This window comes from Belonocnema kinseyi, chromosome 4 (genome assembly GCF_010883055.1).
Source record: "Belonocnema kinseyi isolate 2016_QV_RU_SX_M_011 chromosome 4, B_treatae_v1, whole genome shotgun sequence".
Lineage (NCBI taxonomy): Eukaryota > Metazoa > Arthropoda > Insecta > Hymenoptera > Cynipidae > Belonocnema > Belonocnema kinseyi.
The window spans coordinates 29,576,637-29,601,318 of record NC_046660.1 but is presented as its reverse complement, the minus strand read 5'-3'; the positions used below and the strand labels follow the sequence as shown (position 1 = coordinate 29,601,318).

Here is a 24,682-nt window from a genome sequence, read left to right as displayed (position 1 = left end):
TTCTTTTAGTTAAAAGACCAACTATTTTGTTGAAAATCGAACTTTTATAGAATCTGGATTAAATTATTATGTATTTAATATTTCTGAGAACAGACGCCGCGCTGCAGAGATTGGTGAAAGTAGCGGCGGGGGATGTGCGGTGTTCACTCAGGCGTGACAAAACAGAGCTTGAAACAGGAGAGAGGAAATACAGTTTCAAAAATATTGATTCATAGACACTTTCAGCCCAAAACCGATACTAAATTTAGATTTAACTGTCTTACATTTTTTATTGGTAAAAAAGTTCACAAAAAAAGAAAATTTTTTTTTCACTTCCTTATTTACAGTATTATTTTATAGTGTAACGTTTTATTTATTTTTCAAATGTTTTGCCCGCGGTAAACAGTTCCTGGCTTTAAATTTCAACCTTGAGAGGGTTGTTATTAAATTATTAGTGCAGATTCAAATAAAGCGTGCCTTCAACGTATCAAATAAAACTGTTTCATATTGGTCAATTTTATTTATGACCTTATGCTTTTTATGAGTTTATCGATGTTTTCAAAGCACGTAAAGAATACGAAGAGAGAATTGTTTCAAGTTTGCGCAGATATTGAGGTTTCTATTTTTGTGAGAAACTTAAATATTAATCCTATTATAAAATTTATATCCAGGATGTGGGTTATCCAATTTCTTAGGTAATTTTAAATCTTTCAAATAATCGCTGAGCTTGACAAGTTTTCCCCAATGCTTAAAAATATTGGAAATATAATTTGCACATTCAAGCATTACGGAAAAATGAAAATTCACTAAGTTTAAAATTACCTAGTGAGCTATTTAGACATTGAAACTAGAAAAACTTTAAAAAATTTATGATGGAAAATGTTGATAAACAAATGTTTAAAATACCGAAATCGGTAAATTACAAAAATTAAAAATTAGGGTAAAATAATGTTAGACATTCGGTACAAGTTAAAAAAAAATTTTATTATAAATAAGTGACACGAGATTTTTTTCATGGATTCAAAATTTCAGGAAATTGACATTTTAGAAATTTAGTAATTAAAGAAATTTGAAATTTCGGGATTTAAAATATCTGTAATTTAATAATTTCGTTAATTTTAAATTTTGTAAGTTTTTAGTTTCGTGAACTTCTGTTTTCCGAAATTTTTGCCGAAAAAAGTTGAGTAACAAACAAAAAAGTTTGATTTCTTACAAAAGGAAATGAGTTTTTGAAATATAGAGACTATTTTATAACAAGAATTTAATTTTATACCTGCACTGATTAATTGTCTGGAAAAGAGTTTAATTTTCTATCATCTAAGAATTTGTATTACGACGGAAAAAAATTGTAACCAAATTCTTAAAAGTTTTTATGAAAAAATTTGATTCCCAGCCAAAAGAAATAAAATTTTTTAACAAAAAAGATAGGTTTTCAACAAAAAATCCTAGAAATAAATCTTTAAAATCTTATAGATTCTTTTCTAGAACATCTAAAATATTCAAAAATCTTGTTTTAATTTTCACAATAATATTCAGGGTGGCCGTTTCAAATAAAGAAAAAAATTTCCAGTCATTTTTTGATTTTTTTGCCGGCCTACAGACTCTTGTTACAACCAATGAATTTAAAAAATTGAGCTTTGAAGCCAACAATTTTGTCTTCTTTAAGCAATAAAAACTAAGTTGCAAATTGAAGCACTTAAAGCGGAAATCCTGGGTTTTAAACTTTTAAAATTTAAGTTTAAATTTCTGAAATTTAAATTCTTAGTAATTTTAAGTAAATTTTTAATTAAAAATTTTTTCAAATCCTACCGAATAAAAAAAATTCACTCAAAATCTTTCACATTCCTTTTTGATAATTTTGCAAATCTTTGTAAATCTTCATTAATATTCCCATAAAATTAATTTTTGAAAATTGAAAATCTTTTTGATTTTTCCAACGAAATGTTTTTCACTCTTCTCAAGCCTTTTCAAATTCTTAAAAAGCTTCTAAATTTTTGGTTTAAAAACTGTCAAAATCTATATTTTGCAGGAATAACCGGATTTTCTCATTGCACGTAGATTCCTCATTAAATATATTTAAAATAATGTCAAATTTTTAATTTTTTCAAAACTTCTAAATATCTCTTCAGCTTATTCAAACTTTTTAAAAGAAAAATAAGTCTTCAATTTCTATTTATGAATCGAAATTAACAATTTGACTCACAAATTAAATTTTTTTAAACATAAAAATTTGAAATGTAACGCTCAATGTTCATTTTTTAATATTAATTTTATCATTATTCAGTTCAGATATTTCTAATTATTACATAATTGCACTTTTTCTTAATTAAAAAATTTCAAATTGATGAATGGCCTAAAAATAGAATATTTAAGACTGAAATAATATTTGAAATTAAATACAAGTCTTTATTTATTACAATTCAGATTAAAAAATTATTCAATAATTTATATTTACAGTTAATCCACTAAAAAATTTGTCATCCCAATTCGTCGATTTCAAACTCTTCTAATTTTCAATTATTTGAGTTTTTAAAACTTTATATAAAAAGTCTTTAAATTGAAGTGTACGTTCGAAAATTAAAATATAAAATGGAACAGTTATATTGTGAAAGATTTTTTAATTACAGATTCTAAACTGTATTGTATCATAATTTTAAAATATAAAAATTCAACCAATTACTGAAAAAAAAGGTTGAAATGAAAATTGACAGACTTTTTTTCTCTGCAAATTTGTAAAATTTCCGTTAAGACAATAAATTCACTTTCATTTCCCGGCCCAACGTCCACCCTAATCATATAAAAATTATATTTTTATAAATTAAAAAAACTAATAATACCTATTTTCTTATCCCTAATTCTCACAATTTAAAAATAACTGGAATTAAAGTGTAAAGTGAAAAAAAACCAGAATATTTATTAAATAATATTTGGTAACCTGAATTTTATTTTAAATTATTCTTAATTTTTTCCATGAAAAATTAATCATTTCTAAACCTAATTTTAATATGCGTATTAATAAAAAGTGTATGGTTTTATTTTCAGATTCCATATGTACAATGCAGTGCTGTCGCTCATTTTTTTGTTGTGTGATGCTGGCGGGCACTGTTCTTTTAACTCTGAGCTTTGTACTTGACATTCTCGCTTTTCACTCTTCAGAATACATTTCGAATAAAAAGTGGTTTTACAAATCTTTTGTTTTAAAAATGGCTCGCTTTTGTTGTTCAGAGAAGTCTTGATGAATTAATCAGACTCTAAAGGCTATAAAAATAGAGGAAATAAGGAGATTTTTCGTAAAAATGGGGGAATCCGTTCTTTAAAAAAATTCATATGGAATAATTTTGTTTTATGCAAGAATATTTTTTACTCGCTTAAAAGAAAAAAATTTCTACCAAATTATTGATGTTTCGAGGCAAAATGGCAGATTTCGTATAAATCTTTTCAAAGGAAAAAAGCAATCCAGATAAAAGTTAAATTTTCAACAAAAAAGATTAATCTTTAACGTAAAAAATAAATCAACCAAAATACATTTTTAAATGAAAAAAATTTATATTTCAGCCGATAATATAAATTTTGAACAAAAATGTCTCATTTAATATTAAAAAAAATAATATTTTTTTTTCAGCCAGTCAAAAAAAGAAAAAAAGTTTGAAGAAAAAGATGACAAATTTTCTACAGAAAGCCGAATTTTAAACCACATAAGAATAATTTTCAACGAAAGAAATGAATCTCTATAGAATAAAATTATTTTTTAATAAACGAGATCTAGTTCTTTATATAAAATTAATACATTGTTGATATTCCAGTTTTAGAAGAAAAGCTGTTAAATTATAAAGTACAAATTTTCCATAAAATATTTAAATCCTCAAACCAAACAGATAAATTATCAACTAAAGAGATATATTTTTAATATAAAAATACAAAATTGGCACCAAAAGAGATGAATATTCGAAATGCATTGAACTTTCAAACATGAAAGATTATCCAATCTGTAAAAAAAAATTTTCAAGGAAAAATGACGAATTTTTCAAAAAACTTGAATTTTCATTCAAATTAGATTAAAAAATAATTTAAAAGAATATAAGTTACGTTTTCAGCCAAAAAGTTTAATTTTTATGCTCAAAAGATTTGTTATTATTTTCAACGAAACGAAGCTAATTTTCAACATGAGAGATTTTCATTCTATATAAAAAAACAGTTGAATTTAATCATAAACGAAACAGTTTCAGAAAAATAGTAGAATTCTCAACCAAAGTAGATTAAATTTTTTATAAATACTTGTACTCAAATAGCTGTAAAATTCTATCTCAATAGATACATTTTTGACAAAATACATACAATGCAAACCAAATAGTTGAGTTTTTAAATAAAAAATATAAATTTTTAATCAAACATGGGCTAATTAAATGTTCAATTAAAAACATTATTTTTTATTTAAGACAAACACAATTGCAATCTATCAATAAAATGTTTAACTAAAAAAATTAATTCTCTACGATAAGAGATGTATTTTGACAAAATACAGAAATTTTGAACCAGAAAGTTAAACTATTCATTGAAAAAAATAGATTGGCAACCAAACATCAAACAGTTAAATTTGCAGTCAAAAAAATTGATTGAAAAACTAACAAGGAATCAATTTTTCACCAAACCCTAAAATTATCAAATAAAAACATCAATTTTGTAACCAAAAATATGAAACGATGAAACTTGTACTAAAAGTTATAAATTTTTACATAAACAAGATCAATTTTCTTAAAAAATGTTAAATTCTCAATCTATGTAAGGAACTAGTTTCTTTTTTACAAAATGCTGCATTTTAAATAAAAAAGATGTCTTTCAAACCAAATTGTCGAATTCTAAATAAAATGAAAACATTTTTAACTTAGGTCACGATTAATTTTTCAATGAAACCAGAAATCTTTAAAAAAATTATTTTACAATAAAAAATGTAATAGTTGATATTTTAACCAAAGAAGTTTGTGAATCAAGAACAGCTGAATTTTTTAATAAAAAATATTAAAAAACGAAGTGTATTCTCAGCCAAAATTTTTTCTAATCTCAAAGAATGAATTTCCAACCTAAAGAAATGAAATTTTAACGAAAGAGATGATTTTTTACAAAAAAATATTTTAAAAAACAATTTAATTCCAATAAAAATATTATAATAATGAAAAAAGTAAATTTTTGACAGAGCAGTTCAAATTTTGATCAAATAGTTGCATTTTTAAACAAAATTTTTTTTATTTTTAACTGAAAAGTAGTTAAATTTAAGTAAAAAAAGACGAATTTTCAACCAAATAATAAGAATTTTTAACGCAGAGTGTAATAGATGGTATTTCAACCAAAAAATTATTAATCAAGAGCAGAGAGCAAGAAAGTTGTTTTTTAACTAAAAATTTGCACTTATAACAACAACAAAAAACATTTTTACAAACTAAGATGAATTCCTCCCTCCGCTGGGAATCGAACCAAATATCTTCCGATTGCCGGTCGAGTGCCCTTGTCAATAAGCTATTGAAAAGATTGAAAGAAAGAGATCGAAATAAATTAAATAGGGAATCTTTATTTTTAATACAAAATATCTGTAATTTGTTTTTCTTAATGCCCTAAAACTAGACAATATTTTTAATTGTTACTTTTTATCTAATCTAGTTGCATTTGCTTTTCCAGGTTGTTGGAAAATGCGAAACAATATGGACAGTGAGCACATGCGGTTATATAAAAGATTAGCTGGAACTTTTGGTAGCTATGGTTGTGATTCGCCCTGGGCATTGATAGAATCTGCAGCGCAAGCTATGCGAGAGAAGCACGGAAAAGGAATCGAATTTGTTCTGTGGACCGGGTAAGTGTAATAGTGTCCAAAGAATGTGCTTGCAATGCATGTCAATTTCCAGAGAAAGAAAAATCAGAACCGACATGTAAGATTATTATTTTTACTTTCATTTCAAGGGATTTTATTAATTAACCAACGTAAAATTTTCAAAAATAAAATTTAACTGTATTAAAATCCAATAAATACGTATTTTTTCTTTGGATTTAATTGCGCCTAGTTTCCAAAATATCAAGGTTTAAGAATTTACGCCTGAGTGATACGCTTGAGCGATAAGCGTGTGCTGCACGATTGAGCGCTAACCCTAACCGCTAGCGGGTCGCCCACGCGTATCGCTCAAGCGTGTCATCCACGCGTATCACTCACGCTTATCGCTCAAGCGTGTCACTCACGAGTATCACTCACGCGTATCGCTCAAGCGTAAATGCTTGATTTTAGAAACTAAGGCCTATTTTATCAAAAGAAAAAATACGCATCTAATGGATTTTAATGTACTTTCGCCCTCTAAAGCTCCAGTCGAAATGACAACTCGCAGCTCGCGACCTTTTCTTGCAAGTAGAAAGTGAGTTAGCCTCGAGATTGCAATTTAAAAAAAAGTACAGAGACTTGTGATTACCTTTTTTCCTGGGTCTGGAATGAAAAAGAAACTATTAAAAACTAATTTTACGTAGTTAGCTGGCTGAATCTTTTATCAGGAAAGCTGTTTTCACAGACCGTTGCGAGTTTATAAACTGCATAAAGTGAAGTTTTTTCCCCTAATATGTCACCTTATCTACTTAAGCACATGCTATTTATTTGAATACACCAGTCAGATTCTCACCAGTCATGATAATTTAGAATGTTTCTAGTTCTGAACCCAATTTTCTTAATTTTTCACCTATTAGCCTTTTTTAAAAACAAATTTAGCAAAAGTGCATTGAATAGGGCATTTATTTGTTAGTTAGGACGAATTTGATTAACAAATAAACAATTTTCCTACTTTAAACAATGACAATTTTTTGCAATATAATATGTATTAAAGTAGCATATCAGACTTATAAAAATATAGAAATTGCTAACAATCAAAGATTAGCTTTGTTTTTAATAATTTAAGGTAACAAAAACAAAAATGCAATCTTTTGTGTGGAAAAAAATACTTTAGATCTAAATGGATTGTCATAGCTTATCAGGCTTGTTTTGCTGTAAAATATTATTAAGAATTATTATTAAAGTAATTATTTAAGTAAGCAAATAGACAATTTGCATAATTTTGTTTGTACAAGCAATTTTTTTATATCTAATTTGTATTAAAGTCGGTTCTCTCACTTGATCAGATACCTACCTTACCGGCACTTTTCTTATTTCCCAACTTAAGTTCACATGAAGCGCTATATCGAGTTAAAAATGTTGGATACTAAATAAGAAGCACTGAGAAAGATTGGTCTGGTCCTAAGTTTTAATAATTATAAAAAAAGTCTTTTTTGTAAATGATTTTTTATTGCTTTTTTCCTATTTATTAAAGTTTAGAACCAGAGCCAGCTTTCTTAGTGCTTCTTCTTTATTATTTAAGATTTTTACCTCGATGTGGGGCTTCGTTTGAAAATAAGTTAAGAAATCAAAAAGTGACGGTAAGGTAGGAATCTGGTCACGTGACCCACTCATCCTATGATCTTAACTTCAAAAAAATAACATTTCCGATTTTTCTCGCCGAAATTTTTTTTGTCCACTAAATAAGATCAATTTGTAACCAAATATAGAATATTCAAATTCTGAAAATTTTGAATGGAATATTTAAACTTTCAGTTAAAAAAATTAATTCTTTGCTAAAAAAGAAATTTGCATTAAGAGAAGTGAATTTTGAACAAAAATCATGCATTAAAAAAAACTGACTAAAAAACATGTATTTATAACCCAATAAAGAACATAAAAATTTTTAACCTGAAAAATAAACTTTTAACGAAGGGTTCCAAATTTCAATTAATTAGTTGAATTTTAATTTTAAAAAAATAAATTCTGAATAAAAACTCAAAAGGTCAAACCTTCAATGCAAAAAATTAATTCGCTGCCGCACAAGCAATTTCGAATAAAAGAGATACATTTTCAAACAAGAGATGAAGCTTTAATTGAAATCATGAATTTTCAAACAAAATAATAAATTTCGATAAAAAAATACAAATTCTGAACGAATAAAAACATGAATTTCAAATAAAAAACTATTATCGTTGTGTTAAAAATAAAAAATTTTAATTTAAAAATTAATTCTTTATGAAGAAAAAAATTGCAAAAAGATATAAATTTTCGACTAAAGAAAGAATAAAGAAATTTTGAATAAAAATTAATGAATCTTCATATCAAAAAATGTATTTTCCAAAAAAGTTGAAGTTTCATCCCAATATTAAAAGTTTTAACAGAGAAGATTAATTTTCCACCAACAACATTAATTACCTACCAAAAAATACGAATTTAAAAAAAAATGACATAAATGTACAACCAAATAGTTGAATTTTCAAACAAAAAATATCAATTTTCAAAAAAAATGAAATACTTTAACTTTAAGTGCAATTATTAATTATTTACTGAGAAATAAATTTCCAACAAAATAGATAAATTTTTTATCAAAGAGATGAATTTTCAATTTAAATCATGAATCTTTAAATTTAAAACATTGTCCTTTCAAAAAAGTACAAGTATCCACCAAATATTTTAAATTTTAGCCCAAAAATTAAATAAATAATTTTTTAACTGAAAAATGAAATCTTAAAAAAGCGTATGATGCTCAATCAATTATTTGAATTTTTCTTAGAAAAATATGAATATTTTCTCAAATGTCTTATATTAAAATTTTCAGTTAAAAAAGTAATGTTTAAACAATAATCAGTAAGGGACCGTTCTTAAATTACGTAACGGATTACAGGCCCTCTCTAAGAGCCCTCCACCCCTGTAACAAAAAATTACAAAAAAAAATCTACTCCCCCCCCCCCCTCTTACTGTAGGTAATTTATATTTTTTATAATTTTTTAAAATAATTTTTTTTGATAGAATAAGGCCGAGAACTTCATTTTCAAAGTTCCCTGATTTTTCCTTGACTTATTTTTCATTTTACTTAATTATTAATATTAAAATACCAGAATTTTAATCTTGCAATAATATTTAAAATAACACTTTTTATAAACGGAATGAAACAGTATTTCGGACAGAAAGTTTAAATTGTCAAATGTATTAATTTATTTTAAACAAAAAAATGTCTTTTCTATCCTCCCATAGGTTAAATTACAATAAAAATAATAAAATTGATAAAAAAAAAGGATTTTAAGACAAAAAAACGGATTTTCAACATATAAAGACTTTTACTGAAGCTAGACAAAATTATGACTTCCGCAAGAAATTAATTTTTTACTAAACTGATGCATTTTTGCCTAAGAAAAATGAAATTTCAATCTAAAAAAAAATTTTTGAACTTGAAAGATCAATCTTAAAGAAATGGAAAAATTAATTTTAAACGAAAAAAGAAGACTTTTCCACTGAACAGTTAAATTTTCGTTAACTTTTTAACCAGAGGCAAAAAAACAATTTTTAATTATGTAGTTTAACTTTTACACAAGCAGTTGAATTTTTAATTAAAAACGATCGTTTTTAACAAAATTTTCAACTAAAAATATATGTCTTTACAAAAATAATTTCTCAACAAAATCATTAAATCAAATCTCTCTAAAAAACATTGAATACTCAAACCCAAAAAAGATTGAAGTTGGCTTTTCACGGTCAAAGTATAAATTTTCAAACAAAAAATAATTTTCTACGAAAAAAATTAAATTTTTTAACCAAAAAGATAGATTTTTAACAACTAAATTGACTTTTGAACAAAATTGTTGAATTCCCTATTAAATAGTTGCACTTTTATCCAAGAAATATGAAATATCTCTTTAAACAGATAAATTGTTGTTAAAAGAAAATTAAAAATATGGTGAAACATTTATCTAAAAAAGATTCCATTTGACTTTTTAAGATCAAACATGAATTTATTAACAAAAAATCTGCCCGCCCGCTTAGGGCGCGCGACTGTTCATTCTCGCGCTTCGCACTCGATGTTGTATTTATCTTGTGCAAACATTTTTAAATTAAGACTCAAAACATTCACCACTGTAATTTTGTGATTGTGAATTCTCTTTCGTTAAAAAGCTTAGCTCGAGAGTTTGAGCGCACCTAAGGCAAGCGACTGATGGCAATCGCACTCCGCGCTTAGTCTTTGCATTTCTTCCGCATTCGGGCACAGACCTTTTAAAATCAAAGGTGAACGAACCAACAACTGTAATTTTGTGATTTTGACTCTCTTTTGTTAAAGCTCTTTTGGCTGTTTTTATAATTTAAAAAAAATTTTTAATATTGTTTCTTACGATAAAATAAGAACTAATGCGCATCTACATAGGGTCTAATACAGAAACCTATATAGGGTCCTATATAGGAGCCTAACTGTATGTCCTCTTTTGTCTTTTTTCTGCTTTTTCACAAAAAGTTAAATTTTTTATTTTTAATCTTATGTTTTGAGACTAAAAGAAAATCTGATCGCCCTATCGAAAAATCATTAATAATAAATTTATAGATCTGTTTAGGCAAACAACTGTTGTCTGGTAATTTGAGTTCATACATTGTGTCGGTTTTAAAAAAATATATAATATTTTTATTTAGCATCTTATCTTTTACGACTAAAGCAAAAACTACGTGTCCTATCAAAAATTAGAGCTCTTTTTTGGATGAACAAGTTTTGTCTCATTTTTTTCGTAGCTTATATCGAAAAGTGATTTATTATAAATTTGTAATTCTTTCCAGGGCGCGCAATTTGAGCTTCTTCATTTTTTTTGTATCTTTCATAGTTTGACCAAATAATGGAATTTTTGGATTTTTCATTATTTTTTGTACGATCAAATTTGAAATGTTCAAATTTTCGACAAAATTAACAAATTTTGTTATCACAATCCTGTAGGGCTTTCAAAAACCAAAGTTTTTCTTTTCCTGACTTTTTTCATATCATGCGTTGTTTGTCTTAAAATGTTCATTTTAGTTTGTTTTTTTGGATTTTGAAAATTCTATAACTCTGATAATTTTCTTTTCATAGAAAAAAGTCATTTGTATAAATTATTTGAGTTTCTGAGTAATATAAACATCTGTACATAAAATTTATAAATCTTAAAAAAATGTGGTTTCAAAAATTTTTCGTACGTTCAAATTTGGAATTTTCAACTTTTCGACCAAATTAAAGAACTTGTTATCGTAATTATGTAGGGCTTTCAAAGAGTAAAGTTTTTCTTCTTCTTACTTTTTTCATATCGTGCGTTGTTTGGCTTGAAATGTTCATTTTAGTTTGTTTTTTTGGATTTTGAAAATGCTATAACTCCAGTAATTTTTAATTTTCTGAAAAATGTCATTGCTATAAATTGTTACATTTTTTGAATACTATGAATGACCGTACAGAGAATTTTTGAATTTTGAAAAAAGTGGTCTCAAAAATATTCAAAATGTGCCCACTTTTTGAATTTTCATCCAAAATGGCTGGCTAACGAACTTGACCTTTAGTTTAGGACCCTAAAAAAGTGTACCAAAGGCCAATCTAATAGATTAATTTTTTCAAAAGTTATCGTGTTCATAGAGAGACATGCAGACATACATACAGACATACAGACATACAGACATACGGACAGATAGGCATTCGTAAAAACCTGCTTTTCGGATTTAGGGGTTCCCAAAACGTGGACATTTGACAAAAACTGCGGGGGGGGGGGTGGTCAAATTTTACATAAATCTAATACCTTCTCTGATAAGAATGTAAAAATAAGTGTCCATTAACAATATTGCATTGTCAATCCAGAAAGACACATTTTTTAAACCAGAAAGGATACCTTTTAAACAAAATAATTGAATTTTATACCAAATAGTTGTATTTTTATTCAAGCGCGATTAAATTTGTACCAGAGCAGATACATGTTTAATAAAAAAACTACTGTTTTTAGAAGTATAAATCTCATTCAGAAAATATTTAATTTCATTTTTCAAGACCAGAATATAAATTTAAACTAAAAATAAACTTTTAACAAAACAGTAGCACCTTCGACCAAAAAGGATGGCTTTTTTAACAAATGTATTAATTTTCAACCAAATAGTTGCATTCATACCTAAGAAAGATGAAAATTTTCTTGCAAAAGATGAATTTTGAATTTTTTAAAAATACAGTCAATTCTATAATTGAATTTTCATCCAGAAAAGGCTTCAGTTTTCTTTTCCACAACAAAATATTTAATTTAAACAAAAAGTAAATTTTCTAAGAAATAGTTAAATTTTTAACAAAACAGCAGAATTTCAAACCAAAAACAATGACTTTGACAAAATTCTTGAATTTTCAACCAAATAGTTACATTTTTTCTAAGAAAGATGACATTCCTGCTAAAGCATGTGAATTTCACAATCGAAAAGACAAACTTGCAAAAATAAGTTTAATTTTCAAACAAGCAGTTGCATTTTTATTCAAGAATAATAAAATTTCTCCTAAAACAGACAAATTATAAGAAAAACCTCAAAATCAATAGTTACATTTTTATTCCAAGAAGATTCCAGTTTACTTTCCAATGAAAAATAAGAATTGTAAACAATAATCTAATTTTATGCTGAATAAACGAATTTTTAACAAAAAAGCATGACCTGTTAACAAGATTTTTAAGTTTTCAACCAAACAGTTGCTTTTTTGTCAAAGAAAAATTAAAACTCTACTTAAGCAGCTGAATTTTGTGCAAAGGTAAATTTTTAAGAAAAAATAGTTTTCATCAAAAAAAGATTTCAGTTGTCTTAACTGCTACAAAATATGGATTCTAAACAAAACGTTAATTTCGTAGAAAAATAATAGAAGATTTAACCCAAAAAGACGAGTTTTTAACATACCATTTAAATTATCAACAAAAAGGGATGTGTTTTTAAGAAAATTGTTAAATTTTCAAACAATTAATAACATTCATAACTAAAAAGATAATCGCTAGAAGAAATTTTTTGAGGATTCACAAAAATTAAGTACATTAATGAAGGACCTACTCCTCCCTAACGTAACAAATAGTAACCAAATGTTTTAACGCCTTTCTTCCACCCTTAAGCTGTTACATAATTGAATTACGGTCCTTAAATTTTTGTAAACTTCTTTTTAAAAATAGGCTAGAAAGTGAGAAAAATTAATGAATTATAACGGTAGACGTTTTGAATAATTAATTTCGGATTTTCACCACTGTGCTCCGGTTTGGTATTATGCACGAAGGATAATTTTACTTTAGTTGCAAATTAGAGTGACAAATTTGTATTCCGCTGATAATTGTATAACTTAATTATTTTACATTCGCTTCTCTAATTGCATTTGTGAAGAGAAAACAATCTAGGACTGAGAGTGTCGAGTTTTACAATTGCACCTTTCAGCTGAAGAAGTCTAAAACTTAATTTATTTGATTCGTTATTCACCATTGTTACAGAGACGCTTTATCGCATGCTGCCGGAATGAGCCCAGAATTGCGCCTGCAATGTCTGAAGAATTTGACGGATCTTCTGTCTCACACCTTCAGTGAGCAATTTGTGTTCCCAGTCCTAGGACACGAAGACATTGGATTGAATTTCACCCTCCTTGCGAATCTCTGGAATCACTGGCTTCCAGAAGAGGCACTCGCCACATTCAAAAATAGTGAGTTCATTTTTACCTTCTAATTTTATTAATAGATCAGCATTTAACTTAGAAAAATATTTATCTTTTCCCCAAGAAAATTATTTGAAGATATTTCTTTGGAATCTAAGAAGCTTCTTTGAACTTCAACCTCCTTATCTGACTTTAGAATCACCAGCTTCCAGCAGAGGCTCTTACTGCCTCTCTCCTTAAATAAAAGAAAAAGATATAGATTTTTTTCAATCCAAAAATCTCCTTTTAATTTCACCCTCCTTATCTGGATCTACAGAATCAGTTGCTTCCAGTTTATGTTCTCACCACCTTCAAAAACAGTTAGTTAACTTATTTCCTTCTAATTTTAGAATTACAACAATATTTTATATAGAAAAATATTTGCCTTGTATCACAAAGAAAGATACAAAGAAATTTATTTTAAATCAAAGAATATTCTTCGAACTTCACCATTATTATATGAATCTGTGGAATCTGGCTTCCTGCTGAGGCACTCACCACCTTCACGAAGAATTAGTGCATTTGTTTCCTTGTAATTTTATCCGAATTACAACAGATAAAAAAAGTTAATCAGAGAAATATTATTTTGTATTCAAAGAAAGAGATTAAAAGAAATTTTCATTGAATTAAAAAATCTTCTTAATATTTTACCTAACTTATGTGACTCTCTAGAATCAATGGCTTCCAGCTAAGACTCTCACCACATTCAAAAATAGTTAGTGCCTTTGTTTTCTTATAATTTTATTATCACACTAGAATTTAACTCAGAAAAATATTTATCCCGTATAAAAAAAAAATGATTTGAAAAAATTTTTTTCAATCAAAGAATCTTCTTGTATTTTACCCTTATTATCTAACTGTTGAATCACTGATTTCCAGAAGACGATCTCTCCACCTTCAAGAATAGAAACCTTTTCTTTCTTTAGATTATATCCAAATTATAATAGGTTGCAACAATTACTTAGAAAATATTTTCCTTGAATCAGGGAGAAAGATAGAAAGACATTTTCTTTGAATCAAAAAATCTTTTTTCAACTTCAACATCCTTTTATGAATCTGTGGAATCACGGGCTTCCAGCAGACGCTCTGACTACCTTCAAAAATAGTACATTTGTTTCCTTATAGTTTCATCTAAATAACATCAGATAAAAAGCAAATAGCAAAATATTTATTTTCAATCAAAGAAAAAGAGTCAAAGAAATTTTCTTCGATTCAAGCAATCTTGTATATTTAGGAAAGTATTTATATCAAAGAATTTTCTTGAAATGAAACTCTTCTTTGAATAGGAGCCAACTAATTTTTTTTTTCGTTTCATAACAATTTTTTTTCTAATCAATGTATTTTCTTCAATTTAACGAATCTTGTTTGAATCAAAATATTTTCTGTAAATAAAATAATCTTCTTCGTTTAATAAAGCCTTTAAACCAAAAAATGTTCTTTATATGAAAGAATCATTATTAAAATAATCTTTACCTTGAATACGAGCTAAAGAATAATTTTTGGGTTTTAAAAGAAATTATTTTAAAGTAATAAAAATCTCTTTAAATAAGAATCAACTCATATTTTTCATTGATTCAAAATAATCTTCCTTGAATCAAAGTATTTTTTTCAATTTCACAAATCTCATTTGAATAAAACTATCCTTTCTAATCAAATAATTTTCTTTATATGAGAAAATCATTGAATCAAAGAACCTTCTTTGATTAAATGAATCATCCTTGAAACAATCTTTTCCTTGAATATGAGTCAAAGAATAATTTTTGTTTATTAAAAGCAATTTTTTTAATCAACGCAAATTTGTTTTGAATAAGAGATAAATAATATTTCACTTTAATTAAAAGCAACCTTCTTTGAATGAAATAATTTTCTTTATATCAGTGAATCTTATTTTAAACAAAATATGTTTTTTTAATTAAATAATCTTCTTGAAATAAAAGAAATTATTTTGAATAAGCAAAACTATTCTTTGAATAGCAGGCCAACTAATATTTTTCCTCGATTCAAGATCTTTGAAGCAAATGATTTTTTTTAAGTCAAATGAAATAAAATAATCTTCTTTATATGAGAAGGTCTTTGACTCAAAGGATCTTCTTGAAACAAAATAATCCTCTCTGTGTAAAAAAATCTTTGTTAAAAGAATATTTTCTTGAGTACGAGACCAAAATGATTTTCTTGCATTGAAAGCAATTTTTTTTAATTCACGAAAATTTCTTTTGAATTAAAGACAATTAAAGGTTTTTCTTCGATTCAAAGCTATCTACTTCGAATAAAATAATTTTCTTAATATCAACAAATCTTATTTTAATCAAAGATGCTTTTCGGAAAGAAATAATTTTCTTTGAAACAAAAGGAATTTCTTTAAATCAAACAATTTTTTCATTAAATGAGAGCCAAAGAATACTTTTCTTTAATTGCAATACATTTTTTGGAATTATTGAAACTTTCGCTTGAATCAAAAGGCATTATTTTTAAAACTAACAATATATTCTTTCAATAAAGGACAAGGAATACTTTTATTTTATTAAAAGCATTTTTGTTTTAATTTTTTGAAAAATTTCTTGAAATAAGAGCCAATTAATATTTTAGTTTAATTTGAAACAATCTTCTTTAAATCAAAAGAAATTTTTTCGACAAACCATCGCTTCCTTGAATAAAGGCCAAAGAATAATTTTCTTCTATTGAAATTATTTTTTCAATCAATGTAACTTTTTTTAAGGGTCTAATCTTCTTAGAACCAAAGAAATTTCTTTGACGGAATGATAATAAATATTTTGCATTGAATGGAAGAATTTCCTTAATAAAAGAACCTTATTTGTTTCCAAAAATCTTTCTTAAATCAAATAATCTTCTTTAAATAAATTTATTTACTTTATATCACAGAATTTTGTGTAAAACAAAAGTTATTTTATTGAATCAAAGAAACTTCTTTAAATAAAGCTTTTTTGAGTCATTTATTTAAAGCATCATATTTGAATCATGCAATATTTTTCTCAAATAAAAAATATATTCTTGGAATCAAAGATAATTTTTTTTTACTGTGATGAGAGTTTTGTAGTACATTTAATATGAAGTATGTTATGTATATTGTAATTTCGATTCCAAAGCTAAGTTAAAAGGGCTTTGAGCAGCAATGCACAGCAATTTAATGTAATTATAGTGCTTCGGCAAGCATGACTGAATTTCTTGCACATTACTAGGTGTTCCAAATCAAAATCACAGTAGTGACAAATTAATGCTATATATTCCAGAAAATTTACACTAATTCCAAAACTAATATCAAAAAGCAGAAACAGAATATAACTTATATTATGCTAGGTTAACCTTGATCCAAATAATTAAAATAAAACATGTTTTTGAAATAAAATAATTCAAATAATAAATGTTCCTACGGTTTATTAAAAATTTATTTTGAAGTGAAGGTTTTGAAATTATATGATTTTATAGTGAAAGCTTGGTGAAAAACAAAATTCTAATTAATAAGATTTTTTTCTTTGAAGAAAATACGAATTGTATGCAGAGAAACAGCTTCATTTTTTACAGGAAAATTTAAACAAATATTTTGAAAGAATACAAATGAAAGGAAATTAGTGTCTATGATTGAGACAAATTTTGTACTTTTTGTATATTGTTGTATTTTTATTATTTTTTAGCATTTTGTGGTCGAACTTTTATTTATTAATTGTCGGAAATCGTAGAAAATAATTTTAAAAAATGTCATAGAAACTCGAATTTTCCGCTATTATGATTTAAACACGAAATTTTACAAGTGATCTTGCAAGTGATCTTAAATAATTTCAAATGAAAAGATGGAACAAATTACGAAAAAGAATTATTTTAACAATATTCTTTTTACTTGATTTGGTCTTGCTTTCGTTTCTCACCAATTTTTAATAAATATTTATTTGATTGAAAAATATTTTCTTGTTTTATATTGTTTCAAAGATTTAATTCACAAAATATTTATTTTAAGAATTGAAAACAGTAAAAAAATTGTAGAAAAAGAATAGTAAAAGAATTCAATCGGAAAAATTTGATTAAAAAAAAATTATTTTTATTTGTAGAATAAATAAAATAATAAATCTGGCTTGCCGAGCTTTTACTGTTTACAAATGAATTTATTACTTTTCATGATGGATTATATGCTGGGCAATACGAATAATCTCTAGAAAGCTTTCAACGTTGAATTAAATCTTAAAAAGTACATACCGAAGCTTCTTACCGTATCATATGAAATTCTGTATGTGTATTTTTCTATCTCAGTTAACTTTCCGGGAAATGTAGAAACTGTGGACGCAATTCTTTACTTATGATTTTATTCATAAAAAATACGGGCGAGCCTGCACTTAGAAATATATTTAACTTAAATCAAAGAAAACATTTCTTTGAGATTACTTTTGTAATTATATGAAAAATAATTTTAAAATGCAAAAAATCGTTTTAAATTAGGAAACGTTTTCTTTTACCAAAGAAATTACTTTGAATCAAAGAGACTGCTATTTGGATAGGAACGAATTTATAATTTGGTTTAAGTCAAAGAATCTTTTGCCGAACAAAAGAAATTTTTTGAAAAGAAACAAAATTTTGTCAACTGGAGGTTATTTTATAATTTTCTTTGATTAAAAGAACTTTTCTTTTAATTAAATATACTTTTTTCACAAAGCGCCAATTAATATATTTTTTAAATCGCAGAATCTTTTTTCAGCCAAGAATAGTTTCTTTGAATAAAAAAAACTGATGGAAAGAAATTTTCTTCTGATAAAAAAAAATTTTGATTAAAAGAAATTTTCTTTGAATCAAATACATTTTTTTATTAAGAGCTAATTGATCATTTTTTTCAATCAAAGAATCTTTTTCAAATCAAGAGTAATTTCTTTCACTGGAAGCCATTGAATAATATTCTATGATTTAAAGGGATTTTCTTTTGATTAAATAAACTTTTTAATTACTAAGAGCCCATTAATCATTTTCTTTGAATCAAATAAAGTTTCCTTTGACTAAAGGCAATTAAATAATTGCCTTTAAATGAAAAAAAAATTCTTTGAATCATAGACACTTTTCTTATACTAGAAGCTATTTAATAATATGCTTTAAATTAAAGAATTTTTTTGAATTAAATGCACTTGATTTACTAACAGGTGATCTGTTTTCAATCAAAAGTAATTTCTTCGAATCAAAAAACTTTTCTTCGATTTGAAGCTATTTGATAATTTTTTTTGAATAAAACAAATTTTCTTTGATTCAAGTATATTTTTCTCACTGTCAGATTTTTCCATTTTTTTTATTTAGAAGAGTTGAAAATGAAAGAAAATTAAGAATGGAATTTTAAACAGTTGATTATTGCAAAAATAAGAAATAAAAGAATTGAAAATTGAAGAAAATTGAATTTTAAACGTTTTATTTTTAAGAGATGAGAGTTCAATTTTCAGCAGCTGAAAATTGAAGTATTAAAAATGATTGCAAGTTGCATTAAAAATTAATGAAAAAAGTTATTTGTTAATAATTTTTAAAACTGTTATAAAATTACTTGAAATCTTCGAAATCCTTTAAAATTTGTTTAAGTCTCTTAATATTTTTTTTGAAATATTGAAGTGATGAAAAAAAAAGAAAATCAAAAGTTGAAAATTTAATTGTATTTAGTTTATAATATTATAAAATAAAGCTGTAAAACAGGAAAAAAATTAAAATCGTTAAAACCTGTAGAACACTCATTGCTCAGATGGATTTTGGACTGCTGAAAATTGAACTCGTACTCATTGCATTTTTTTCTGTTTAAGTTTGAATAGCTAAATTTTCAATTTTCTTTAATTTACAAATGCAATTCTTAGCAGTTTAATTTTTAACGCTTTAATTTTAAAAGTTTTCCCAAATTAGATAGTCAAAAATTGACATGAATTTAGAAATTGCAGAAAATTTAAAACTGGACTTTCGAAAATTGATTGGAATCTTTTAAAATAATTTAAAATCTTTAAAAGCCTTTGGAATATCTTATTGTGTTCATATAGTTTAAGATCATTGAAATACTTACAAATCCCTTCTCAGATTAATTTTCAAAAGTTTCAAATTGAACAGTTGAAAACTGGAAAAGGTTGGATTTTTAATAGTTAAAATTTCAATGGTTGAAAATTCACTCTTTTATTTAATTTTCAAGTTTGAAATAATAAAAATTGCGTTTTAAGAATTGTTAAGAAACATCTAAAATAACTTATAATTATAAAAAGCCATGAAATTTGTTAAGTTTTTTCTGATTAATTGAAATCGTTGAATTATTTCAACAACCCTCGAGACAGTTTCATCAATCTTGTTTAATTTGAATCGTTTCTTAACTATTGAAAAATCAGGACAATTCAATGCTCAAATTTTTTATTTTTATCAGTTTAATTTTTGAAAGTCAAATTTTTCACCGTTAAGAAAATTTTAATGTTGAAAATTGACAAAAAATTCTAAATTAAAATTTCAATTATTCTATTAAATCTTTTTAAATTACTCAAAATGTTTTAAATCTTAACAAATATTTTTATTTTTAAATATTTCTTTAAATTTTTCAATTCCGTAAATATATTTTGACATATGGGAATTCTAATTTTTGAAAATTGAAGAAAACTAGAGTGTCAACAATTTAACTCTCCACAGTCGAATTTTCCACTGATAAAAAAATTTAAATGTGGAAAATTAACAAAAAATTTAAAACTTCATAATATTGAAAATTCAATTTTCAAAAACTCTTTGTAATCTCTCAAAATAACGCATAATTTTTGAAATGTTAAGCAAATTTTTGATTTGATTGTGTTGAAAATTGAAGAAAATCAGTCTCAACAGTTAAACTTTAGCAGTTTAATTTCAAACCGTCGAATTTTCCATAGTTAAAGAAAACAGAAATTTTGAAAATGAACAAAAATTAAAAATTGCAGAAAATTAAATATTTCTTTTTCAGCAAATCTTTAGAATCTTTTTAAATTACTAATAATTTTTGAAATCTTCATAAAATTTGATTGTTTTACATTTCATTAAATTGTTGAAATCCTTAAAAATTGCTTGACATAGTTAATTTTCCAACTGTTGAAAATGAAAAAAAACTCACAATAGTTAAATTTCATCAATTTAATTTTAAAAACTCAAATTTTTCAGAAGAAAAATTGAAATGTTGAAAATTACTTAAAAATAGCACTTTTAAGAATTGTTCAGAAAATCTTAAATAAATTATGATTTTAAAAATTCCTGAAAACTTTGAGCAGTTAAAAATTAAACTATTGAAAATTGTCAAAAAATTTCAAATTAAAGAAAATTAAAAGTTTAATTTTCAAAAGTTGTTTGAAATCTTTAAAAAAAATGTTAATCTTAAGATCCTTTGAAATTTAAAAAATGTCTTCTTCTTGAAATTTATCTTCCATTAAAATTAAAGGAAATAATTTGAAATCTCTGCCTGTAAAAATACATTTCGGAGTGAATATGTTATTCAAAAAACCTCTTACACACTCTTATTCGAAATTATCCTATATATAAAAACTCGTAACCTCCATTAGTAGCGCATGGGCACTGAATCTTACAATGGTCAAGTTAATCACGTATTTTATGGCGACTGGCGACCTCTGTTTTGAACGTATAAAATTAATCGAACTTAAAACTAGATTTATACTTTTATCAATCGCCGATAATTATTGCATTTTGTATCTTTTGATTTTTACTTTCAATAACAGCTTTTATTTTTAATAATACATTTTTATTGGTTTATTCAATATTGAAGTAATAATTATTTAAAGTTTATCTTAAAATTTCATTCTTTTAAATAATATAAACGATTATTAAATTAATAGATATATTGCGAAATCATGAAGTTTAATAATATTATTATATAAATTATAATTAAAATTGTTATTAAAACGTAAAGTTATTATAAGCTGAATTACAGTTTAATAAATTTATTATATTGATGTTTTAATTATGTTAATGATTTAATGTAAAAAAACTTATTATTTTTAGATTAAAATAAAATAATATAGTATTTTTATTTTAACTTTATCTAATAAAAGTTTATTAACTATTTAATATTGTAGCTATATAAATTCTAAATTTTAATTGACAAATTTAAAATTAAATATAATTTAAATAAATTTTTAATTGGTTTATTTAATGTTACAGGGATATTTTTTAAAATTTTATCTTGATATGTAATTTTGTTAGATAATATAAAAGATTATGAAATTAATAGATATATTCTAAAGTCTCTAAGTTTAATAATATTATAATATAAATTAAAATTTAATAATAACCAATAAAATATCAAAGTACATAAAGATTGAATTTAAATTGCTTAAATATTTAGTAACTAATATTGTGAAATGAGTATTTAAAGCCAATTTTCTAAATTATATGTACACATCATCAACTAATTTTACAAAAACTTACATTTTCTGGAATTAGTTTAAGAGTTTATTAATAAAGAAAAATATTAGAAATGAAAGTTCATTAAAAAAAAGGTATTAACTAAAAATTATTTAAAGGTTTTAGTGAGAATTATTGTTTAATGCTTCTTATTTTGTAAAATGACTAATTGATATAAGCTAAATATTTTTTTTCGAACATTAAATTAAATAAATATTAAAATTTGTTACCTTGAACTTAAGTAACATAAGTAACAAATAAATAAATTATGTACTTGTAGGTTATATAATGGAATATTGAATATGATTTGCATAATATAAATCAATTTATTTTTAAAGTACCTCTATTTCAGTTAAGTAATTTTTCTGAATTATGCTGAACTTCTGAGATTAACATTTTCATTTAATTTTTGAAAATAGATGTGAAAATGTTTTAATTTTCTCCCTTAAATTAATATTAAGTCACTAAAAATGAAATCTTTATAAAAAAATGTAAATTCAAAATTATTTCAATGTTGAAATGTAAATTATAGTTCAATACCTTTTATGCTTCCATCAGATTAATTCTGTATTAGCTGATACATTTTTTTAACAATATTAATTTACATAACGATTTTTTTTTTAATTGAGTACATGAATCGAGAATCAACTTGAAATTTGTTTTATTGAATATTTGATATAGTTTGTAGAATAATTGAAGTTTATTTGTGTTTAAAAGACCCATATTTCAGTTGTCATTTTCCAAATGCTTCTGATGTTGCGAAATGAGTCTGAATATAATTTTCAACATTTTCTGTACATATGCTTTAAATTTTCTGGAATCAGTTTAAAAGGCTATTATTAATTACAATGTTCGTAAAAATAAGAAGAAAAATTTAGTAGAATGATTTAATGAATATAATTATTGATTCTTTTTATGTTCTAGCCTGATCAATTAATTATTATTAGATGTATACTTTTTTAACAATATTAAATTACGTAAGGATTACATTTAAACTGCTTATAATTATGTCACTTTATTTGATTATTTACTTTAAGGATATGTAATTCAATTTCGGCTAGAATTTCTATACTAACAGTTTCTTTCGGCTTTAAATAGATTCATTAAAATCAGTTAAAATTATATAAATTTTTCAAATGTTTGCAACTGCGTGGTATAGTTATATGAAATGAAATTTAAAAATTGTATATTTATACACTTCAATCTTTTTTTTAATTCATATAAAAGTTTTTTATTGATTTAAATTTAAAGTAACGAAATAAAAAATATATATAAAGTAAAAGTTACCCGAATATTTCAGTTAAAACAATTTTTTACTGATTTTTACGTTTTGAAAAGACTGATTTATTTTTAATTTATTATACTATAAATTGAATTTCCACGAATAATTGCGAAAGAATATAATTGCCCATGTAGAAATTTAAATGGGAAACTAGTCTGGTTCCTGAACGTTCGACCCCACTTAAATTCGGTGTCTAGTCGGGTCATCTGACTAGCCCCCGACTAGTAGCGTCACGGTAGATTAGTCGGGGGCTAGTCAGTCAGGTGACCCCACTTATCCTAGTCGGGGCCTGATCTCGTACTATTAGGGGTCATTTGATAATACAACCGCGTGGAATTTGTGGAATATTCCCTAAAAGTTTGTCAAAATACTTATTATTTACGGAAATTTCCATAAACTTTTTTGGAATATTTAAATGTGTCAAATGTAACCAAGATTTAATGGGGAACATATCATACGCTTAAAAATGCAGAAATTTATGTAACTAAAATTACCCAAAATTTTTGGAACATTAATTTAAAAAAAAAACCTCAGCTGGAACGCAGGAATGGAGGAGCTTCGCTTTGAAGGAACCGCCATGTTAGTCACGATAGTCTCTGCTCTAGGTAATTATGCTTCGTTACGTGTGGAATGCTCTCTTAAACACTCGACGCGTCATTTCTGTTACGCGAGAGGCGTTATGTCGCGCCCTTGCGGATTTTCTTTAAAGCTACCAGTCCAGAACCGCAAGACTCAAATGAAGGTGGTATTGAAATCTGAATTGTACCGTGCTTAATAGTTTACTGCTAGTATAGTCCTCTTCACTGATTAATCAAAAAAAAAAAAACTTTAATCAAAAGTTTCTATGAATGGTTGATTTTCGTACAAAATTATTAACTTCATAATTATTTATTAAGTATATTTGAGATGAATTTAACATTAATAAATCTTTTCTTCAGAAAACGGTGTAAAATTATTGTTAAATATATTCTTAGTGTTTTAGAATAAAAAAATCATAAGTGAACAAAAAGGCCCGACTAGCCCTTGACCAACCACCGACCAGGCCCCGACTGAAATTTGGACAACAAAAAGCCCAACTAGTCCCCGATTAGTTCCTGACTGGATATTTTATCAAAATTAATAACCCGACTAGCCCCCGATTAGTGCCCGACTTGTAATAGGGCCCAATGGGGTTATTTCCACACGAGTGTTTAAGGCTTTTTAACTTATGAACGGTTTAATTTTAAGTAAACTTAAATCAATATTCAAATTTTACAACTTTATGTTTTAAACAATCTCGTAAATAGTTTATATCATATATGCCATGATGTATCTTTATTTAGGAGCAATCCACGCAGTTCTTAACGTAAAGTGTATATACATTATTAACCAATAAGAGCAGAGGTTTGGGAAAATCTGTTTTGGTTGGTTAAGAACGTTCATATGTATGAATAATGCATAAGGGCTGGATAATACGAACTACTATTGCGCTATAGCTCGGATAAGACGGGTCAACTATTTTCTTTTCAGCCTCGAATAATCGCGAACTCGAATAAAG

The 24,682-nt window shown here is 25.4% G+C and overlaps 1 protein-coding gene across 1 annotated transcript in view; it reads left to right on the top strand.

Moving 5' to 3' along the window:
• Positions 1-24,682, top strand: part of LOC117171570 (acid sphingomyelinase-like phosphodiesterase 3a) — a 207,162-nt gene that overhangs the window by 107,851 nt on the left and 74,629 nt on the right. Inside the window, exons 4-5 of the mRNA XM_033359005.1 lie at positions 5,650-5,821; positions 13,288-13,493. Coding sequence (XP_033214896.1) covers positions 5,650-5,821; positions 13,288-13,493 — 378 coding nt within the window. The remainder of the gene's footprint in view (positions 1-5,649; positions 5,822-13,287; positions 13,494-24,682) is intronic.